Here is a 23,375-nt window from a genome sequence, read left to right as displayed (position 1 = left end):
TGCATCAAAACCTTACATGTATTATTTTTCTTAAATTTCTCCATTTTACACATAAAGAGATCAAGACTTTGAGGGTTTAAGTAAATCATCTGAGGTAGTGTAGCTGGAAAGTGGCAGAACTGGAATTTAAGCCTTCAGAAACCTGCTCTCGTGGCCTCATGCCTGTTTGCTCTGCAAATAATTGCCACAGTGCCCTTTAGTCTGCTTGTTATTGCTGTATCAGGAACGTTTATACTGAAGGCATTTGAATCACGGATGCAATTGTTAGGTTTGTGTGTGGCTTAATCTTCTCTGGGAAATATGTCTTCCATTCATTTCCTCTTGATTCCTCAAGTGTGAGATAAAGTAAAAAGTGATTTGTTTTTATTTATTTATCTGTTATTGAGAAAACACTATCACCATGGAGAAAAGGAACAATTTAAACAGCCTTGGCAACTCCTTTACTCTATTTACTGTTAGAATGATTTCTTCAAGGAATTGAGTAGTTAGACTGTGGAACAGATAGAGCATTTGCTTTCCCTCAACCTCTGAATTAATATGATTAATTAATAGAGTTAATATTGATTGTCTTTCTGGTAGTTTAAAATGGAAAATAAAGGAAAGTTGTTAATTGCTAGGCATAGAACTGCTTTACATAATTATCTTATTCCTATTATTAACATTCTTGTTTTCCAGTTTAGAAGCTAACTTGGAGAGGTTAAGTAATTTGTTCAAGGTCACACAGCTGGTAATTGCTCAAGGTTGACAGAGCCAGGTTTTGTACCAAGGCTGTGCGATTCCAGAGCTTTTACTATACTAGGCTCTCTCCCAAATCAAATTGGCTCTTATAGGGTGGTATAATTAATTAGTTCAAATAACACTAATATTTTCCTTCCAAAAGCTTTGCAAAAAATATGGAGAAACAACAAAAATATCAAGCAGTATTAGAACTAAACGGGGCATGGGCAAAGAGAAGCCAACAGAAGCCACTTAACAAGGAGGAATGAAGTGGGCTCAGGGATAACCCAGACCTTGGTCTCTAACCATCTGCCTACAGCAAGGAGTTGTGTTAATGTTTTAAACAGAATTTGGCAGAATTACATGTCATGGGCTACCGCCTACTGGGTGATGAGACATTTTTGTTGTTTGGCTGGTGTGTGACTGCTGAAAGCCTTTTCTAAGAGAAGTGTCAGAAAGAGTGGCAAGAATAAGACTAAGATATGGGCTTTTAAAGTGATTAATTGGAAAGAACTCCACTTGACTACATTTGTTTTTAAAGTGATTAATTGGAAAGACTATATTCATATAAATGCTGGCAAGATGGATAAGAAATCATTCAAATCTCTTTATGGTGCTACTTCACACAGGCCTGCTCTGCTTATGTCAGGTTAGAACAACTAGTTTATGTGGATCTTGATTCTAATAAGGTCTAGTCAAGAGATCACAGAGGCTGTCTGTTTACAACAGAGGACATCTTTTCCACCTGACAGGAATCAGCCAGCTATCCATGGGGCTCTGAAGACAAAGGAATCTTTGTGAGGCAGCATGTGCAGATCCACTGCCACTCTTATGCAAAGGCTTCCAGCTATTTTGCCAATGTTAACTAACATGAGCTAATATTTATTGAGTACCTAGTACATCTCGAGTTCCCATTATGGAAATAACTATAGAATTATTAATTTAGACATGAAATCTGGGCAGGTTTTGTTTTGCTGGAAAAATGTCTCAGATCGATCTTTTCTTTTTTGTTTCACTCGTTACTATTTCAGGCCAGGACCTCATCATCTCACATCACAATTATTGTAAGAGCTTCCTAAAGTGGAATAAAATAGGGAAGAATGAACTATTTTAGAACTGAAGGAACATGATTTAATTCAAATCAATTACCGGGCTCAGAGAGAGATGAATTTCCTTAAATCGTTGCCTTTATCACATGTTCATTTATCACCTTGAAAATACTCAGGATTTGCCCACTGAGTTGAATTCTTGTTTGGCTTGAAGTTCTCATCTTGCATTATGGCCCCACTCTACCTGGCCAGAGTCATTCTTTTCAATTTTCCAAAGCACATTCTCACCTTTAGTCCAGCTAGCTCCTGATTGTTGTCTCTTCCTCTATACTGCACAGGTCTGCTTTTGAGATTCTGCTCATGCTATTATTTTTCTCCTCGAACATCCTCCCTTCTGTTACAGATTTTTAAATTCCATCTACCCTTGAGGAGCCCTAAATCTCTACATCCTCCTTGGAAGTTTCTTGACTGTTCCAGTCTTCATTAATTAGCCATTTCCAAATTACTAGTGCCACAATTTAGTATTTAGTTATAGAATTTGGGGAGTGAAAAGGACTTTCTGATCAACTTCACTCTATGCATGAATTTCCTATACCATACTCACCCAATGAGATTTGGCTCTGCACCCATACATTTATTTAGGCAGTTTTTGCCATGTTTTATATTCATTTATTCAAACAATAACAGCTGAATCCCTAATTATTGGAGGCAGTACACAGGAACTGGGTTCAACTACGAATAAGACTTAACAATCCATGTTCTCCTCATGAAGATAATATTGAACTTCTTGCAAGATGACCAACTAGAGGTACTGGATATGCTTCTTCCCTACAAGGAAAGATCAAAAACACAATAAGCAGCTACAACTTGGCTAGAATATTAAGGGAGAGTGTTAGGATGCAGTGCAGATTAAATAGAGAAACTGTGGAACATGTAGATTCTGAATGATCAGGAACAAAAGGCAATGAAATGCCTTTTTTTGACCACCATGCTGACCCTTGTCTGGATGAGTTTGAACATGGGGAAGTCCTTGCAGGATGGATAAAAGGTAAATAGGAAGCCCTCAACAGCCTCCATTGACACATAGACACCTGAAATTTTTGCTGGTTGGGGAATCCTGCAGCCTTTGTACGTCCTGATCCCTGTTGTGGGAGACCTTGTGAAGTGTACCATTGTAGTGCTCCAGAGGAGGAGCTGTTGGCTAATGCCATTTTGATGTCAAAACTAAGCATGTCCCACCCCTACTGTGTGAGCACATCTTCCTGGGGGCCTAGGTGGCTCATCTCCTGTACAGACCATTAAACTGGCAAATACACTCTTGTTGACATGTGTGCACACAGTATGGCATCTACAAGTGCCCAAAGGAGTGGCCACACAGTGGGTACCCCACCCATACTGCTGTGTACATTACCCCCACCTGGTCTACAGGAGTATCCCCACTCCCACACAACCTACAGTGACTGGAGGCTTTCTGTACCCAGTTGGACACACACCATGTCCAAAGCCATTGATTACAGTAAAAGAAGCTACATGGAGAGTACAGTACATGCCCAAAGCCAACAGAGCATACTCTAAGACATATTCAAGATAATACCTTTTTTTATTAATTTAATCTATTAATTTTATAGGGTACCTTTTTATTTAAAGGTACCCTATAAAATTAATAGAGACAACAAATCTGCCAGATGTTCAAATATCAATGTAGGAACATGAGAATTATGAAAAAACAAAGTAACATGATTCTTCCAAAGTAACACAGTGACTATCCAGCAACAGACCCTGAAGAAATGCCTAAAAAAGAATTCAAAAGGGATCCTAAAGAAACTCATTGAGATACAAGAGGATCAGATTTGAAAATTCAGTGAAATTAGGAAAACAATCCATGGGATGAATCAGAAATTCAGGAAAGGGATAGAGATCATAAAAATACAAATTGAACTCTTGGAGCTAAAGTTCATAAGCCAAATAAAAAATATATTTGAGACCCTCAATAACAAGCTAGGTCAAACAGAAGAAAGAACTTCTGAACTTGAAGACACATTTGTTGAAATAACCCAGATGAAAGAAAAAAGAAAAAAACATTTAAAAATGAAGAAAGTCTCTGTCTGAGACATTATTGGACATCATCAAATGAACAAATACCTGATTTATATCTTTTCTCAGAAAGAGAAAAAAAGGGAAAACACATACAAAATATCTTCAGTGAAATAATAGCTAAAAACTTCCCAAATCTTAGGAAATATGGACATTTGGGTTTGGGAGGCTCAAAGGATCTCAGGTAGACTTGATCAAAAAGGGCTCTCTCTTTGGTATTATAGTCAAACTGTCAAAAGCTCAAGACAAGAGAAAATTCCAAAAGAAAAACACAGCCAAATAACATTTAAGAAAACTCCCATTAGACTAACTTTACATTTTTCAGTAGAAAATTAATAGACCAGGAGGGAATGAGGTGACATATTCAAAAGTCTGAAAGAAGGTAATAGCTAACTAAGAATACTATAACCAGAAAAGCTTTCTTGAGAAATGAAGGTCAGATAAAGACCAGTAACATAGAGTAGGCTTTTTCCTCATTCTTTCTAATATTTATTCTTTTCATTTAACTCAAGCTTGTATTAGCTCCTTCTTTCTGTTTTCAGCCAATCACATTATTTAGTCATGTTGCATCTTCTGCCAAAAGCTTTGGATCATTTTCTATCTTGTCTGTTGCTAAACTACATTTCTCTTCAACCTGTACCTATGTATGATCATTGTGTTTTGTTTTGATTTGAGAAAGACTCTTACATCTACCCTTATTATATTTAGGGTTATTTGATTTAACCCATTACACAAACTTTTCAAGATCCCTTGGGAAGCCAATTGTATAAACTCCTTGATCTGCTATTCTTCTTATTTGTTTGTCAAACACAAATTTAATAAACATATTTTCAAATCCTCACCCAAATCATTGTGTTAGTCAGCTTTCTGTCACTATAAAAAATTCCCGAGATAATCAACTTAAAAAGATAAAAGCTTTATTCTGACTCACATTTTGGAAATTTTAATCTACAATTATTGACGTTGTTGCTTTTGTGCCTGTGATGAGGCAGCATATCATAGTGGCAGTAGGTAGTAGGATAAAATTGTTCACCCCATGGTTGAGAATCAAAAGAGAGAGAAGGAAGAAAGGATTGGGATACCATGATCCACTACAAGGGCATTTCCTAAATAACCTGAAGACCTCTTACTAGTCTCTATCTTTTAAAGGTTCTATACTCATTCAGTGGTGTAAATCTAGCTGTTTTTTTTTTTTGTACTTAAGACTGAATTCAGGGATACTCAACCACTGAGCCACATCCCCAGCCATATTTTTTGTATTTTATTTAGAAACAGGGTCTCACTGAATTGATTAGCACCTTGCTGTTGCTGAGACTGGCTTTGAACTCGTGATCCTCCTGCCTCAATCTCCCTAGCCACTGAGATTATAGGTGTGTGCCACTGCACCTGGCTCCACTCTAGCCTTTAACACATGGACATTTGGGGGACACTTATGATCCAGACTATAGCATTCATCTAAACATATTTTTGGAAGAGGTTTAAGAACAGGTTCAATGGTAAGTTCTGTAAGGGCATCTGTTGTATTGATTCTTCCTTATACTTATTACACTGCCTGGTAGAGTGTGTTTAATTAATTCAATTGGGAAAAATGCTTGAGCTCTTTGACATGAAACCAAGAAATCCATTTCAAATTGGCCCAGATTTGTTATTACCACCATTTGAGTAGTGCATAAATTCATTGAACTGTACTTTTGATCACTCAATGTTATCATATTGATCATAAGGATATGTTGCTGCCCAAAGGTACTGTATTTACAATAATTCTATAATCCACCAGTCTTGAAAGTCTTGTCAGAAGTGGAAATGAGGTATTCAGAATGCCTGATTCATAGACAATCTGGTTCATACCCAAACCTACAGAATGTCTAGTTGATTGCCTTCTAATTACTTATAATCTAGTCCTTTAAAGATTTACTTGAATTTATGCTAGGGATTATATATGAGATCATATCTTCCATTCAGTTATAAAAATTAAGTATTTGTCTGTCTTCTGCTTGCTTTATTTATTTATTTATTTATTTATTTATTTCGGTACTACAAATTGAACCCAAGGTCATATGCAAGTTAGGCAAGCACTCTATCACTGAGATACATCCCCAGCCCTGTCTTCTGCATTTCTTCAAAGATCATTGTTCTTTCGGTAGTTTTTTTCCATATCATTTATTGAAATTGGAAGTAGAACCTCATCATAGGGAACTGTCTTGATCTTGATTTGATTTGCTCTGATGGCTTTTTCTAACTTCTTAGTGTGAGTATCATTTACCTTCACCGAGAAGAAAGAAATGAGACAAAATTTTTTTTGGCATTCATAAATTACAATTGGTTTCTGATCAAAAAATAAGTATAAAACATTTTTTTGTTTAACATTTTTTTTTGCAAATAGTATGAGGTTACAGTCTTCATGTGTGTATGTTGGTGCCATTCTTTTATTCTTCCCTGTTTATTGACCTTTTTCTCTCATAACTTGTATATACTTGAGTTGTTATTGGGCCTGTGAAAAATCAGGCTGTGCACTGACATTCTTTTTCTGGAACTTTTCTCCTTTTCTTTCTCATGATGAAATCAGTACCCGAATTTCATTTTAACCTCTTGAGCTGCATTCACTCTGAAGAGTCTTCTGCCATTGAGTCATATTTCCTTTAGTAGCTTCATCTCAGACCTTCTAAACCTGTTCTATATTCAGCTTTTCTTTCCCTGATGATCATCCAGGTGCTTTTTTCTCATAGGGCACCATTATTTTTTTTATTTAATCAAAATGCACTCCTTGTTTGTAAGATTTAAGTTCAGAGCTGAAATTCCTGTAATCATTACAAGTACTTCCTGTCAGTGTATTAAGCCAAAACCAATCAAGAATGTTTTTAGATGAATGAGACCCTAAACAAATGTTTGAATATTTGAAGTCCCATCATTATTCTTTCTTATTCCATCCCACCAATTTCTTCCTACTGCTTCTGTGAAAGCATATTTTTTCATCCTGTCTCATATTCTCAACTTTATTTTCTCTATAATCCATATTCCATTTTGGTATGTAAAATACCTGAGATTCTGAGCCTATGAAGATTGTTCATGGCTATGTTTCAATTATTATTTCAAATAAAATGACTTGGCACCACACTCACACTGTCATTCTTGGTTTTTTGATTTAGACAGGGAGCTTCTGCTTGTGATAAGCATTAATCTACTTAAGCCAGTGGAAGCTAAATCTGAGACGTTTAATTAAAAAATATAGGGGTATTTTATTGTAGAGTTTTTGATCAGAGAGAATTGCTGGCTCCATAAGGAACTCAACTGAATCTGGCCAGTTGGGAATTGGTAGCACTCTCCCTGTGAACTTGTGCTTCTTGCAGTGTATCTTCACCATTCTCTAGCCTCTGCAATCCAGTATGTTCTATTTTCTTTTTTTAATATTAATTTTTTTTTGTTTTAGATGGACACAATATATTTATTTTATTTTTTATGTGGTGCTGAGAATCAAACCTAGTGCCTCAGGCATGCTAGGTGAGTGCTCTACCACTGAGCCACAACCCCAGTCCCAGTATGTTTTATTTGTACATGCACATGGCAGAAAATTAGGATCTTAGCTCCGATGCACATGACCTTCCAGATCCAGTGCCCAAACCCCAAAATTCAGTCTTGGTACACTTTGTTTAAGCTCTCTCCCAAATCCAGTTGCCTTAGCTTGGCCTATGGTTTATTTTCTTTTGTGTCCCAAGCCCACTCTTTGTCCAGTCATTTGGAGCTGGAGAGGAAAGTGTCACTTGATATCAGCAGAAAGTGGGGAATGCCTTTTCTAGAAGGATGTGATGGTAGAGAAGAAATTATTTGGTATTTTCATGTTAGAACTGCCTTCCTCCATTGCCACAGGTCTATTTCTGTTTTTAATTTCTTTTCTTCACACTCATGTTAAGTAGCTTCTACTCAAACACAATCTTACAGTACTTTTAAAATAAGATACGCTCCCAACTTCAATCTGGGTCTTTTCTTCTAGCTTTTAAAACCATAGTTTAGAACTTAAATTTCATTCACTAATATAGGCCACACCTTCCTCTTTCTCCCAGAAGCAATCAATAAAAACATCCACTATATTATGAAGTGTTTTAGCTTCCTTTCAACGATATCATTCCCTAAAGATATTACCCAGTCTTCTTACAGGAATCAGTATGGTTGAGTGACAGTCCTGGGAATATGCTTGAGAAAGAGCACTGCTAATTCTCTTTGGTTTATTATGGCTGTTTTTAAGCCCCATCTCAGGGAATTACCAACACCAAGATAAATTTCTTCCTCCCAGAGTCAGTGTATGGTATCGTTGAATTAACAGGGCTATTCAATTTCTTTCCAGCATTTTTTTCTTCCCTCAAAGGAAGGTCTAGCCATCCCCTTTTTTCCTTCAGAAGGAACCAGGTCTTTCATGTATGTACCTAGTAGGCCAGCATATTTCTTTTTTTCTTCTTCCTGTCACATTCCTACGCTCTTTCTTCTATGGAATATGATTTTGATTGTTTTGCCTTTAGATTCTTTTAATGAACTTGGGGTAGAGTCACAATTCTAGAAAATCATATTTATTTTTGGGGGGAGGAGGCTCCATCCTATTGTATATTTTTAGTACAACAGAATTTCTTCACTTTTGCTGTATTTTTACTCTTCATTTGTCTTTCTATTGGATCAAGTTTTGATCCTCTTCATCTTTAATGTTCTCGTCTTGTTCTGTTTGATTTTCCCCTAATAATCCTATTTCATTGGGATTATTTACATTCATATGCAGAGAGGTCAAAATATTTTTTTCAGCCCTCTTCATATTTAAACGTGTAAGTTCTCCAGATGGAATGCACCATACATACCATACCCATAGCTTATATTTGCAACAGATAGGAAGAAAAACAACGTTTTCTCTACTTATCATCAAACCATTTAGTCCCATGAATGTTGGTACTGAGCTCTCAGGACAGATATTTTCCTTTATTGCCTTATTGCCTTTTATTGTCTCTTAGAATAGAAATTAAAGGCATAGCCTCAGAGGTCAAATATACCACTATGATCCTAGACAAGTAACTGAAATTCTTTAAGCTTCAGTTTCCTTGTCAGTACAATGGGAACAACAACATTTTCTAATGCACAGAATTGTTATGAAGATCAAATAAGTTGAGTGCTCACTGTATGGTAAATGCTCAGTAAGTGCTAGTAATTGTTGTTGTGATTGCTTTCATTATATGGTAAGGATCTTGAACTTGAGACCTATAACTCACACTTTATTAAGCAACTAATTCTTATAAAATCATTATTATTTATTTATATAATAGTTCTGTTTAGTGATAAGAGTCCAGAAAAAACTTAAGATTGTTAGTTTTGATTCTTGTTTCTTTGTTATATTTCTATAAGCTGATAGGTTGTATTTATACTGATTTTTCTCTTATATTCACTTAATTTTTTTTAACAAATATTACTAATTTCTAAAACTTCTTTTTTTGTCCTATTTTTCTGGGTGGGTGAGATTCAATTTCAAATACCACCATATTTTCAAGTGCTAGCTATGTGCCAGGTTTGGTCTTAGGTGCTTAAATATACCTAGATATTATCTCCTTTGCACAGATTAAAAATTCAGGGTTCACAGAATTCAAGTGAGTAGACCAACATCATACATTAGTAAGTAGCACTTGCAAGAATAGCAGGTAAGAAGAATCAACCATAAACCAGTGAGAAAGAACTTTAGGAAGAATATAACCAAATAGTGTGAAAGTACAGGGAGAGAGCAGTTTTTCTGGAAAAAAAAAAAGATAGATATGTTGAGAGCCATAGCCAAAGGGGCCCCAGCAAGCTTTTGGACTGCCAGCTGATGATTGGCTCACAGCAGCACCAACAACTTCTAGCTGATTGGCTCCTCTGTGGTGATGCTCATTGGGCTGTTTCCCCGGCCCTTTCAGATTACGGAGCTGCTCATTGGGGGACTTTTTTTGGCTCTGCCCACACGACCAGCCAATTGGCCTCAAGAGCAGGAAGAGTGGGGGAGGTTGAGAGGCTTGTGGGAAGAGGTTGGTGGCAGTTGGGTTCTGAGGGTTTTTCCTGAGGAGCGGTTTTGTTTGGCGTGTGTGGTTCTAAAAATAAAGTTCGTTTCTTTTGACAAGTGGCTCCTGAATTGTGCCCAGCCAGACTGCGGCATAGGTAAGAAGATGAGAAAGTCTTTGTGAAAAATATGAAATTTAATCTAAAAGGTGACCAGTCAATTCATAAGAAACTAGAATTCACTAGTACTTTTTCTTTCATTCACTCTGCTCCCATTTTAATTATGCATATGATTTTGTTTATGACACCAAAGATGCACAGTATATAAATAACCATTAACTAGAACATAAAATCGTAAACATTGGAAAAGCATGTTTTATTTGATGATATGTTGAACATACTTAAAGGCCTCAAATATTTAAATAATGGCTCTCATGCAAGATTCATTATAGATGTTTTCAATGATAGCACAGGTATTCTTTCACTGAGTTAGTCACAGTCCTCATAATACAAAACTAATCTTTGAAATGCTTGGTAAATATGTCGATTCTGGGTACAAATGAATCCTCCACTTCTGAAGGCTTGGTATGGGCTCCTATTTAGGTCTCCAATACATGTCCAGCGGTTTTTGGTGCCTTTTTGGGAAATACACCATTTGGCATGGTCCTGGTAAGAACTGAAATAAGATTGTTGAGATATCTTAATGGCTTTGATATTGTAGACATGGTAAGGAAGGGAGCAGTTTGAAGGAAGCTCTTGTCTCTTTCTCTGCCAGGTTTCTGTTAGCAAGTGTGTCTTCAACCGTTGAGCCATCCAGGCTGCAAAGATGTCTGGGGTTCGGAAGGAAAGAGAGAGATTGACATTTACACTTAGAAAAATTTCTGAAAATATCCTCAGGAAGGGATATCATCACTCACCTCTGATAGGTGGATGTCATAAATACAACAGTAATAATATAATTGAGACAGTGGATGGGAAAATTTTTCTAAATCCTGAAGTGGCATGCAACTATATGCTGTCATCATTACTATAATGAGGTTGATATCTGCCAATGTCTTGTTTCACATAAACAAGGGAGCAATATGTGTTCTTGCCCTGAAAGATCTTTGGAAAGATTAAGGCTAGAGAAGTAATCAGAGGCCAGTTCTAGGGATCCTTATAAGCCATGAAAATATATTTGAATTTTCCTGAACTAAAAGCGAAATTTTTAAAGAATGTTAATGGAGAATTAATAAAAACTGATTTATGACGAAAGATATCAATTGAGAGGCTGTGTGCAGGATGACTTGGGAAGAGTGGGTTAGAAAGGAGATAGGAAAAATGTAAGATTGTCATAATAACTACAACAGTAAACACAGGCATGGACTATGGTGGTGGCAGAGGATCAGGTAATTGTGAAAGTTATTAAGGACCTGGAACTGATGGTGGGTTTGATAGAGTAGTTAAGAAAAAGAAGGCATCAAGGAAGCCTAGGTGACTGTGCAGAATGCCAGAGAATGAGTGAGTCTGTGGGGGAATGAATGATGAGCTTGGCATCTTTATTTGGTGTGGTTGTACCACCTCCAGGTAGAACTGTCCCGCTGACTATTGAATATCTCACTCGGTACAGAGGTCTGGGTGGAAATCTAGACTGGGAGTCACGTGAGGACTTGCCGGAAAGGCCTAACATAGAATGTAGACTGAGATAAGGAATGACAGAGGACCACTTGGCCATTTCATCACCTACGGAGTAGTCAGAGGAGGACGATGTGTCAGAAGACACCTAAAAGAAGTGGAAGGAAGACCAAGAGATGTACCCTCACTCCCAATACCAGTGAAGTGTTTCAGGAAGTGTTTCACAAAGTGCCAAATTTGCAGAGACTATTTCTATCCTGTTAATTTTTGCATCTCTAGTGCCTGACATAGGGCTTGGCAAATAGGCGTTCTATACATCGTATGCAATCTATAAAAGAAGGAAGGAAGCAAATAATCAAGGAAGTCAGTGAGGGAATACACCATTTGGCATGGGCCTGATAAGAACTAAAGTAAGAAGTCAGATCACCTAGGGCAGCCACTGTGGCAGGTGGGGTGGGGTGGGGGGGTGATTGGTATCTATAGGCAGAAGAAAGACTACAGTGAGAGAGAGCTTTGAGTAAGTAAAGGCTCTGACCAGAATTTTCAAAGATATGTAGGAGAAAAAGAAAAAAAGAGAGCTGTGGGAAATTTTGAATTGAGAGAGGGTTTCCATCATGTTTGTATGTAAAGAACCTGAGTAGAAGCCTCGAAGTAGTAGAGGCAAAACAGATCAAGGGGACAAATCAAGGTATGTTGAGGCTACAATGTGTTCCAGAGGATAGGGGGTATAAATGCTTCTGTTGGGATGGCAGAAAATGTGCTAAAAAGAAATGAAGACTGGTAAAAATGTTGGGAGGCTAGGGTGTGATACTGAAGTATTTTTTTCCTAGTGAACTTTGTTGTCTTTATGGGTAAAGGGGCTCAGTAGTGTAAAAAACTTGACAATAAGGAAGACTCAAAATAACCGCTTAGGGGATGGAAGAAGGAGAGATGTGTTCAGAGGGAGACTGAATTTTCACTGGCCCCTGGCTGTATGGTTGTGAGATAGCTCTGGGGTCTGTACCAGCAATTCTGCTATTGACGTGATACAGGAATATGTTTAAATTGACCCTTAACTTCCTTTTCCCTTTCCTTCTTCTTTTTTTTCTTTCTCCTTCTTTTCTCCCTGCATAATCAAGTTGTTTTCTCTAGGTAATCCATAGTGAGTCCAACAGCAGAGTTACACAGCATATCATTTGATGATGGTCTTTCATACCATCAAGAAAAGAATCCGATTTTGCAAAATGGAGGAAGTTTTGTCCTCGGGATGACTGAAGTGTGGCGAGGTGCCGGCCAGGAATCTTTGATGAGCTCGACCTGGCACACAGCTGGGGCATGTGGACAAGGTCCCTGTGAAAGGTGGCCGGGATGGAACAGCTATAGACATTTGGGTTGCAGATCAAGAGCTGAGAATCTGAATCAAGAAACAGCAAAGAGAAGTTGAGAACTTAGACACAAAGGCATATGGAGATTATAGATCTTGTTGTAGACAAATAAACAAACAAAAAACCCCATACACAGGCATTCCCCCTTTTGAAGCAATGGCCTTCAAATGGCTTTTGTTTACAGTAACTGGCACCTATTGAGCACTTCATACTTTCCAGACATTGTGCCATGACTTTTATATCATTTTACTCTTCTCATCCTCAGAGCAAACTTACTAGTAGGTAAATTCTGTTGTTATCATTATCCTCATCTTATATATGAATTAACTGAGCCTTTATGTCAAATGTACATGGTTATAGAAGTTAATATTCAAACTCAGATAATCTGGCCTTGAAGGCCATATGCTTTTTCTCCTATATATACATATACAAAAAGTAGAGAACACCTTGTTTCCAGAATAATTAATTCATCAGTGCGTACATCCTGTATCTACAATGTTTAGTTCTCTAATCACCACATGATGCTAGCTAGATTAGGATGTGACTTAGGTGAAAGGCTCAGTGATCCTTATAATAAGATAGAAATTTGATGGGAAACATTTTCTAAACCTGTATCTGAAGGCAAAGATGATGTTGATGTTCACTGCTGTTTAGCCGCTTTCTCAGTAAAAAGTGATTGGTAAAAGCAGTGTTCCTACTTTTTCTCCTCCCACACCATAGTTTGCCAAACGTAAGTATTTTTGGCTATTTGAGCTTGAGATCTTAAAAGAAGTTTATCTGGCTCAGATGTGTCATGTTGGCAGGGTACAGGAAACATTTGGTCTGCAAAGTTTTCTTTCTTTTTTTAAAAAATAAGATTGAACCCATATTTGAAAATCAGGATCTCTCTTTCTCTTTCACACACATATACCACATACCCTAGGTTTCTGGTTCCTCAGGAGAAATTTATAATCTGTGGGCCTGTATTTCCTGAAGAGCCACAATATGATGGCTCTGAGGCCTTTGAAGCTTCCAGGGGAAAGTCAATACCCCAACTTGTCATAGTCCCCAGTGCCATGCAATTCATTTAAATGAATCCCTAAATTCATTTAAAACTACTGCCCCTGATGTCATTGGTAGACCAGGAACTGAGGACTAGTAAGCTTTAGTATGGCAGAGGCAGTATTAGAACACAGGTATCAGAGGGTCTATGAATAGATTAATAAATGAAGTGACATGTTTATTAATACATTTCTCAGTTCCTTCTCCAACAGTGCTATCTCCTTTCACACGTTCTGGTATTACCTATTGCTTCATACTGGTTGTACTTAAAAGTTACACAGATGCCAGTTTGTCCATTTCGTCTCCCAGTGGATGGATAATCATAGCCTTCTTGAGGAATTGGAGGAAACCGGGGAATAGAATGAATCAGCCAGAACCCCTGGATTCTGTTCCACAGCAATAAACCTACCCAAGATACATTTAATAAAGATAAATTAGAAAAAAAAACCACTTCCTTTTAAAGTAGGGTTCAAAGCTGCAACATTTATTCCTGTTTATGTTTTAGTCTAATGTTTTATTAGGCTAATAACACATTTTTTTTAAGGATGTCAGAAGCAAGTTACACACATATCACAATGCGTCATTACTGATGATAAGCCACCAATAAAGGGAGGCAAGGGCAGCCATTCTGTGAAGAGTTAAGAGGAATTTCATGTTGAACTACACGGAAAATTTGTTTTGGCAGAATGCAAATTTGCTAAATTGGAGTTTGACCTTGTTAAACTATATAATCACCTGACAAGCTTCAGATAGTCTTTACTGCTAAGCAGCTAACATTTTTTTTTCCAAAAGCCTGCTAACAAACAGAGGTAAAGGAGACAATATTAAATGAAGAAATGTACTTGTAGTACTTTGTTTTAAGAAACTAATGCTCATTTATTGGAGAAGAGTCACCCAGTTCGACAGACACAATAAAAGGGAAAAGTAAAAAAAGCAAGCCATACTAAAGTATCCTTATTAATTATGTTTAGTAAAAGTCTCTAGAGCTTAATAATATGAATTTATTCATGTTTTCCTTACTAGAGTGGAAACCAAATGCCTGCTAATTATTTCTTTTTCAAAGAGTATACCTTTAAAAAGCTTGCTTTTGGCTAGGTACAGTAGTACATGCCTGTAATCCCAGATACTTGGGAGGCTGAAACAGGAGGATTGAGAGTTTGAGGCCAGTCTCAGAAACTTAGTGAGGAGATCCTGTCTCAAAAAATAAAAAAGGGGATGTGGCTCAGTGGTAAAGCACCCTGGGTTAAGAAAACAAAGCATACCATTGCTCTTTGGGAGGAAAAAAAAATCAATACTTACGTTTTGGTGAAACATGTTGACAGTTCTGTTGCCTAACAGAGCTGGATGGCCTTCAAGTACTCCCCTCTGCCCAGATAAATGTGCTGTTTTGCTGGAATCTCAACCTCCTAGTATGAATGCCACAAATGTTAGGGTATCTGATGGCAAAGAGAATCCCTTGCCTCAAAACTTAACATCAAACCTCATTTTCTTTTTCTCCAAACTCTTGCAGCAACTAATAAGGTGGAGTAGAAATGACAAAAGTTGCTGGAGGAGAGGTTGGAGAATGTGGTGTGTTATAAAAATTGTGGGTTCCATGTAAATAGGGCCTTCAGGAGGGCAACTTGACAAAATTAAGAGCTTTCAATGATCATGAACTTTGAAAACCACTACAAATTATATCCTTAACCAGACATTGCAAATTAGCAGTCCATGGACCAGATACAGACTGAGGATATATTTTATTAGGCTTGCAATGTATCTTTTAAACATTCAAGTCATTGCCAACACTTAAAACCTTTAGGAAACTTCCAAAAAATACTAATTTTCAACATTTCCTAAAAAAACTGCAAGGTGAGAAATAATTACACCCTTTAGTTTGTGTATATACCTCTTGGTTCAGCCCACTACACTTATCTACCTGCTCCCTGAGGGTATTTGAGTTTGTAACCTTCTGAAGAATATTGTCATAGCTAGTTATTCATGACATATTTTTAAAGTAGTCATTATGATAGCTTTATGAAATGGTTTAAAATAAGTATTCTAGAAAGGATTAAGTCTGTTTATCTAATGGGTATTAGGATTACAGATTTTTTTGTTTACTTGCACATTGAATTTTTTTTATAAAAATGTATATGTATAGTTCATCAATAGAAGAATAACAAAAGTCACTAAAACAAAAATCACTATATATAATAACCAAATTATGAGACCAACCTAGGTGTCCATCAATAGATAAGTGTGGTATATATACACAATGGAGCTTTCCATAGCTATAAAGAAGATCAAAATCATGTTATTGGTAGGAAAATAGATGGAACTGGAGAACATCATAGTAAGTAAAATAAGCTAGACTCAGAAAGTCAAGGGCCTATGTGTTCTCTCATATGTGGGAGCCAGAGGAAAAAAGGGGAAAAGAAAAGGGGATCTCATAAACACAGAAGGGAGACCAGTGGGATAGAGGAGGGGGATGCGGTGAGGGAGGGAGAGACAAGGGGGGTACTAAGGGTTAAATTGACCAGGTTATGTTACATATGTATATGAATATATCACAATGAATCCCATTATTATGCATAATTATTATGCAGCAATATGAAATTTTAAAAGGATTGTTTTGAAAAACCCAACTATTAATTAAAATTGTAACAATACAATTATGTCCATTGACTGCATCATAAAGACATATGTTTTTGTTCGTTTGTTTCTTTGACACTGGGGATTTAACCCAGGGCCACTTTACCATTGAGCTACATCCTTAGTCCCCTTTTTATTTCGTATTTTGAGGCAGGGTTTCACTAAGTTGCTGAGGATGGCCTGGAACTTGTGATTCTCTTACATCAGCCTTCTGAGTCAACTATAACACAAATTTTAAGCAATAACAGAGTAGATTTGAAGTTTCATTTGTTCATTTGTTTGTAACAAAAGATGACAAAATACCTTTCAAATTACTATGTATAGTAGCAATATGTAATAAAATATGTTACAAATTACTGTGATGTAAAAACTAAAAATATTTTTTTCAAAAATGTTTATTTCTAATGGGACTATACATTATAAAGAGTGAATTTTACTTGATATGTATTATACTTAATATACCTAACTACAAAGTGTGTGTGTGTGTACACATATTACCCACACACACATAATATAGACTTCTTGGGGTATGTATGTATAAATATAGAGATATAGATGTGTATATAAATACATGTATAGTTATACACTAACTGGTATTCCCAGTGGTCAGCACTTGGATTTTTGCTCTAAAACACACACACACACACACACACACACATATCTATCTATCTATCTATCTATCTATCTATCTATCTATCTATCTATATATCTATATATATCTTAACATATATATATGTTTCTTAACTATATATATATATATATATATATATATATATATATATATATATAATTATATTCCCAAAAAGGATACTGCCAAGTCAGATTATATAATTATATTATAACCTGTTATATGGAAATCATATATTTCAATTAATCAAAATAAACCATTAAAAACAAAGGTTATCTATTTAATATGGAATGTGAGTGCATTCACGATGAAAGGTTTAAGAAAATGTCAATTTCTAATAGGAAAGAGAATCAAGAGCTGTTTCACAATACCTTTGGTGTGTCCATATTTTCTGTCATAATTCACAGATGTAGGGACTCCATCATTGTATATTAGATAGGCGGTGCTGTTACCCTGCAGGAATATATTAGGGTTATAATGGCATAAATGCTCACAATATTTCTACCAGCTAGTCATCCTACAATACAAAGCTTTTGTTAATACACATGAGAAGTCATCCATTCTCTTATTAGGCAGCTCTCGCATCAATATGAATTCTGTGGCATGTGAGACTGTGGGGGTGGAGTCCATTCTGAACTATGCATGGTTTTGACTCACATGACAGGGGTGCTGTGCATTATGATCTGCATGTGAGGGTATATTCCTATTTCTCTTGGTTGTTTTGGAATCAGATTCTTATTAAGGAAGCAGTGTATGATAAAGGAGTGCTGAATTATTTGTTCAGGAAATGAAGTAGGAACAACCAGCCAAGGATTACACCTGTGTTTTGTTTTTTTTTTCCCCCATTGGTATTATAGGCACAGTGCAGAACAGGCTGTCAGGATATGATTTCCTCTGTCTCCTTTGTGCTTCGCTGCCTGGTCATAGCTTTGTATTTAATCAGGATTCCTCATTATCTGCTCCCCTTCTTCTCTGATACAGGAGGCTTTTTTTCTTCAATCCGTTTCTCAGTGTCACTTCACCTTTCTAACTTGATATTTCCCTGCTTCAAGAGAGTGGTGAAATTTAATGTGTGATATTGGATTTCCTCTGGTATGGCAAAATATGAGACAATTCTTAAGTTAGCCAAATCTCTGAATCAAAATAAAGCTACTATTTTGATAGTGTCTCTTCATCACCTTTAAGCTTACTTATTATTGTTCTGTGTGGTTCCATTCCATTTGTGTCGGTGAATTTTATTGAAGCCAATAATGTTGATATTGAAAAAAAAATCTCAGTGACATAATAATAAAAGCAGGAGAAGCCAATTCATCTCCTTTAAAATGCCCTTTCTTTTCTTTCATAAGAAAGGAGTCAATACCGAGTCTCTTGTAGTTATTTAATTATTTTAAGGAATCTAAAAACATTTTTTAAAATGTGCAACATGGGTAGCATTCTTGGCTACTGTACTTAGGCAAATCCAGAAAGTGAGATATTTTCTTACCATCATTTTCCATAATCAACCATAGCTACAGAATGTCATTTGTACCATTCTGTTCTCTGGAGATCTCTGGCAGTTGTTTTATGAGCTGACAGTGAATGTAGTAATGAGGCCATTTGTGTGCCTTTTGGGGTGCAATGTGAGGGACTCTGGGAGGATATGGTGTGAAACTATATTTTTATAGTAGATAAAATTTCTCATTCTAACCAGGAGTGTAACAGCCAGACTAGGTTAAATAAGTTGTAGCTGTGGTGGGAAGAAAGGCTATTGATAACAGGAAAGATCATAGACTTAAGAATAGGTAAACACGGTGTATTTCTTTGGACAGTTTTATTATTTTTTAATATTTTCTTAGTTGTCAATGGACTTTATTTATTTATTTATATGTGGTGCTGAGAATCAAACCCACTGCCTCACGCATGCTAGGCAAATTCTCTACCACTGAGCACCAGCTCCAGTTTTATTCTTTTAATACATACAGAATATGGTTTTGATTACTGAATGTTGAACATCTCTGACCCTAGACTAGCAGGGAATCACTTTAGAAAAGCACAGGCAACCGCAATATAGTTTGATCAGTGTTATTGTGGCATCTGGAGGGTTCTTATTTGCAAAAGCAAAAGAATGGAAAAAATTCCAAATGTAATCCCATTATTGGCTTTGATTACCCTTGACATTTGAGATTTAAAATTATTTGTTTCGATCTTGCATTCCACTCTCGGTTAGAGTTCAGTTCCAGGTCAAGGGACAGGAAAGTTATGTTCTCATAGTCCCTTCTGACACATAGTTCCAGCTTCCAAAGGATACTCAATCTTACCTAGCTATCATCCACTGCTATTGCTCTGTGCCAATCAGACATGGAAACCCGCCCCTTTCCTGTCATTTTCTTCTCAAAACCAATCATTCAAGGCATTGTGCTTGAACAGGTTTTACTGAAGGTAGGAAACATTGAATGGTTTCTTTTATGCCACAATGTCCTATGCAATCTCCCTCTATGTGTCTCACACTTTTTAAATCCTTGCGTTCTTCTACTATTTTTTTTTTTTTTCAAAGCAGTTTAGTTCTTTTTCCCCTCCTAGACTCTAGGCCTGCCTTTGTACCTCCTAAGATCATTATTGGATTCTGCCAAACTAAGTGCCAACTACTCCAACAAAGATGAATGACAGGCTTGACAATGTTACTTTTCCTCTTTCCTGCCCCAGCAATTCCTGTGATGGGGAAAGGAACAATGTAGGCATTTGTTTTGTCTCTGATGGCTTAAGCTCCTGGTCCCTGTCCTCAACCTTGGAAAGCAAAAGCAGCTGCAGGCTGTTTACATTTTGCGTAACCATCTATTTATTCAAAACAGAGTTGTTGTTGAGGTTAAATAATTTTTTAAAACACCTAGAACTGTGGTTGGCACATCACATGTACTCAAACAGCCTACGAAGTGGTATTAACTTTGAGATTTCTCTCTGAAGACTGCTTTTAATGGCAGGTGAATAAAATGAGTATTACTTCAAACAGTGACAGCTCCCTGCTTATTCTGAGTAAATATTCAGACCCACACAGGCAGTAGTGCTAGAGGCGAAAGCAGTCTTGTAGTGAGCATTAAATTACTTGCCATATGTAAAAGCCCAGCACAGAGTCTGGCATATTATAGTTATTGTTAGGAAATGCATACGTGAGTGTAATTGGATGTTAATTATTGCTTGATTTTACTTGTCACCCTTGTTGGAAAGCAATTGCTGTGCAACAGATGGAGCCTGGAATACTGGGAGGCTGCCCACACTGAACCAGTAGGCCTGCTTACCTATGTCTTTGACTGGCTAGCTCATTGCCTGAAGAAGTCCAAACAGTAGATTTAGTCTCCATTTAGGCAAGTTCTAGGACCTTGAAACTTAAATCTTAGCTGTCAGCCTGCCATCTTGAAAATAATTAATTGGAAGAACCAGTGGAAGCCTTTACTTGGATTGTTGCTGCTTATCAGCACCATGGCATGAACAACCCATAACTCATAGCATATTGATCACAGATCTATATTACCTTGTAGCAGAGAGGGCTCTTCTTCCTTCTTCTATTAAATGGATGAGATGGCAAGCACTGAGGGACTGGCAGAGGTTTTGGCAGCCAGAGACTTTAATGAGCAATTAGTTTGATACCATTGGACATGGTACCAAATAAGCCAGCAATTTGGCATAGCTGTTGCATATGATGACTTATTTCCCAAGGTCTTGGTCAGGTTGGTTCATTTAGTTGTTCTGGAATAGTTATGGGCTAGTCTATTTTTAACTACTGGGATTGGGGTTTAGATGTGTAAGTAGGGAAAAAATCTTCACACCTGCTTTTGGAAGCTTTGAATTGTGTTTTATGCATTTTCTGTGATTCAAATAAATGATTAACTGTAACATACCTTTGAGGCATATGCTTCATATAGCTGTTGTAATGTCCTTCCCAATGCACTCTCAGTGGTATTCATTAACTGCTCACTCCTCCTCCAGCTTCTGATTGTGGAGTCTAGGTATAGGTACTCTAGCCCAGTCTCTCCAGTTTCCTTGTCTTGCCTTTTGGGCAATTTATAAAAGACAAACCTAAGGAAGGAAATATTTATGAATTATTATGACTTATTGATGGATTTCCTGGTTGCAATCTGTATCAAATACTTGCTTATGTTTCACAGAAAGCCCCTAAGGAAAGGGATTTGCTCAAGATCTCCACCTTTTCTTCCACCTTTTTCTTTGCTCCTCCTCAGGGAAGAAAATATGAATCTGATCAGATATGTTCTAAGACAATAGCTGGCCTAGTGGATGGAGTCCTTGAAATGAAAGTCCCTGCACATTGAGAGAGGCTCTCTCTGATGTTTGCACAGTGCTTATGACTGCAGTAGGGAGAAGACCAAGGTCCAGGCCTGGACTGGAGAAGTCTTGGGTTCTCTTCTGCTACAAGTGCTTGGCATTCTCATCGCTTTGCAGCTGGCTGGGTATGAGATTTGGAAGTTGGCTTTCAGAGCAGCTGGAGGTTCCTTTGAGACCCTGGCCCAAGTCTCATTCTTCAGCTCATTTTATCTAAATGTTTTACATGGAGGATTTGGGCCCAAGACTAATTATGTAAGCCCTTCTTTTCCTTTTCTATTGTTTCTTGTTGTATATGTCCTTTGGGTATCCCACAGGGAGGACAGGTGGTAGGGCCCACATAGCACTCAGGCAGTCTTAGAACATCTATCCCAGAGTTTGTTAGTGTTCTATCTAGGTTTTGAGCCAGACCATTCTTTGTTATGGGGGCTGTCCTGTGCATTGTAGGATCCCTGGCTTCTACCTGTTAGGCCCCCCAAATTGTGATAATCAAAATCCATGTTGCTTCCTGCTTCTGCATTACCTCATTGCTCCTTTATTGGCCAGAAATGCCCTTGAACAGCCCTAATTTTTTCTAGCTACTCATGACTGTTCTTAAAACAGCTCAAAAACTACTTCCTCACCAGGCACAGTGGCTTGGGAGCTAAGGCAAGAGGATTGCAAGTTCAAAGCCAGTCTCAGCAACTTAGTAGACCCTGTCTCAATAAATAAGTAAATAAGGCTGGAGATGTGACTCTGTGCTTAAGCACTTCTGAGCTCAATCCCTGGTACCAAAACCAAACCAAAACACAACAAAACAAAAAATACCTACTTCTTCAAAGAAGTCCTTTAGGCTCTATGCTACCCAATATCCTACCAATGCCTTTATGTGTGAACTCTTTAAAGGGAGGAAGTATGTTTTGTTTATATTCTATCTTCAAAACTCAGCATGGGGCCTAGTAGGAGCTCGTAATGGAGTTTATCTATGTTCTCTAGCCTGAAGTTATACAAAGTTTGATGTCATCCATAATGGCAAACCTAAACACCTTGACTAAAAAATGAAGAAGTGACCAAAGCTTTAGGAGAATCCAACTATAATGCAATGCTATGTTGTGTCTCTTTTGACACTGTACAAGAAGTCAATGACCTCCCACTCACCCCAACAGTTGCCTAACAAACCAAGGTTAACTGAACAGGGCTGTGTAGAACCAAATCCTCCTTGTCCTCCTAAGGAGAAACACATACTCGAATTTCAGAAAAGGAGTCTTCTGCTTTATCTCCTGTGTCAATTTTCTTTGTCAAAAGAATATTAAAAGGGTTCTGTTAGGAAAAGCCACATGTAATTAAAGAAATTGCCAATTGTCAGAAGTTGTCATCTCAAGCCCACTTCTGCAATGACCAGCTCTCCCTGCTGAGAGCACTGAATTAGTCCAGAGGGGCTGCTCAGCTCTCATTCCAGGATGCTCCAGCTTAAAAGCTGTGTGGGTATTTAGCCCATTAGCACATTTTAAGTGCTTTTCTTTTTAAAGGAAGAGAGTGAGGCGAAAGTTCTCCTTAGGAACATCACAGCCAATCAGTCTGCCTCCTATACTTTGGCTTTCTATTTGCATACACCCATCCTTTCATTTCATTTACCTACCAATCCACAGCTTCACCTTCTTCATTTCTGCATGATATTGTTGATGCCTTCAGGACCCCAAAGAGGCCAAGGGAGAGCAAAGCAAGGGTTGTTCTTAGAAGTCTCGCTGTCATTTTCTTTCTATTCCATGCCACAGCAGGAAACTTTCTCCATAGATGGTGGAGTCTGAGTTTCAAGTCTCTCTCAGGCTGTGCTGACTCTGACATTTGATTCCATTTACCTCTGCTCTTTGCTGCTCAGGCATTTTCAGAATGGGATGAATCCCATGTAATCGTGTGATTCTGTCACAACATCCCAGCGTGACTCTGGAT

The 23,375-nt window shown here is 37.4% G+C and overlaps 1 protein-coding gene across 1 annotated transcript; it reads right to left on the bottom strand.

The window, feature by feature from the left end:
• Positions 1-10,346: 10,346 nt before the first annotated feature.
• On the bottom strand, positions 10,347-23,180 carry Dnase2b (deoxyribonuclease 2 beta). Its single transcript, XM_026406173.2, has 6 exons — positions 23,065-23,180; positions 21,008-21,185; positions 17,507-17,588; positions 14,120-14,281; positions 12,667-12,864; positions 10,347-10,687 (listed from the first exon to the last, which is right to left on the bottom strand). The coding sequence occupies exons 1-6, from the start codon at positions 23,175-23,177 to the stop codon at positions 10,347-10,349; spliced, it is 1,074 nt and encodes a 357-aa protein (XP_026261958.2). The 5' UTR covers positions 23,178-23,180.
• Positions 23,181-23,375: the final 195 nt, after the last annotated feature.

This window comes from Urocitellus parryii, chromosome 11 (genome assembly GCF_045843805.1).
Source record: "Urocitellus parryii isolate mUroPar1 chromosome 11, mUroPar1.hap1, whole genome shotgun sequence".
NCBI lineage: Eukaryota > Metazoa > Chordata > Mammalia > Rodentia > Sciuridae > Urocitellus > Urocitellus parryii.
The sequence above is the reverse complement of the archived record's forward strand: the minus strand, read 5'-3'. Positions and strand labels throughout refer to the sequence as shown.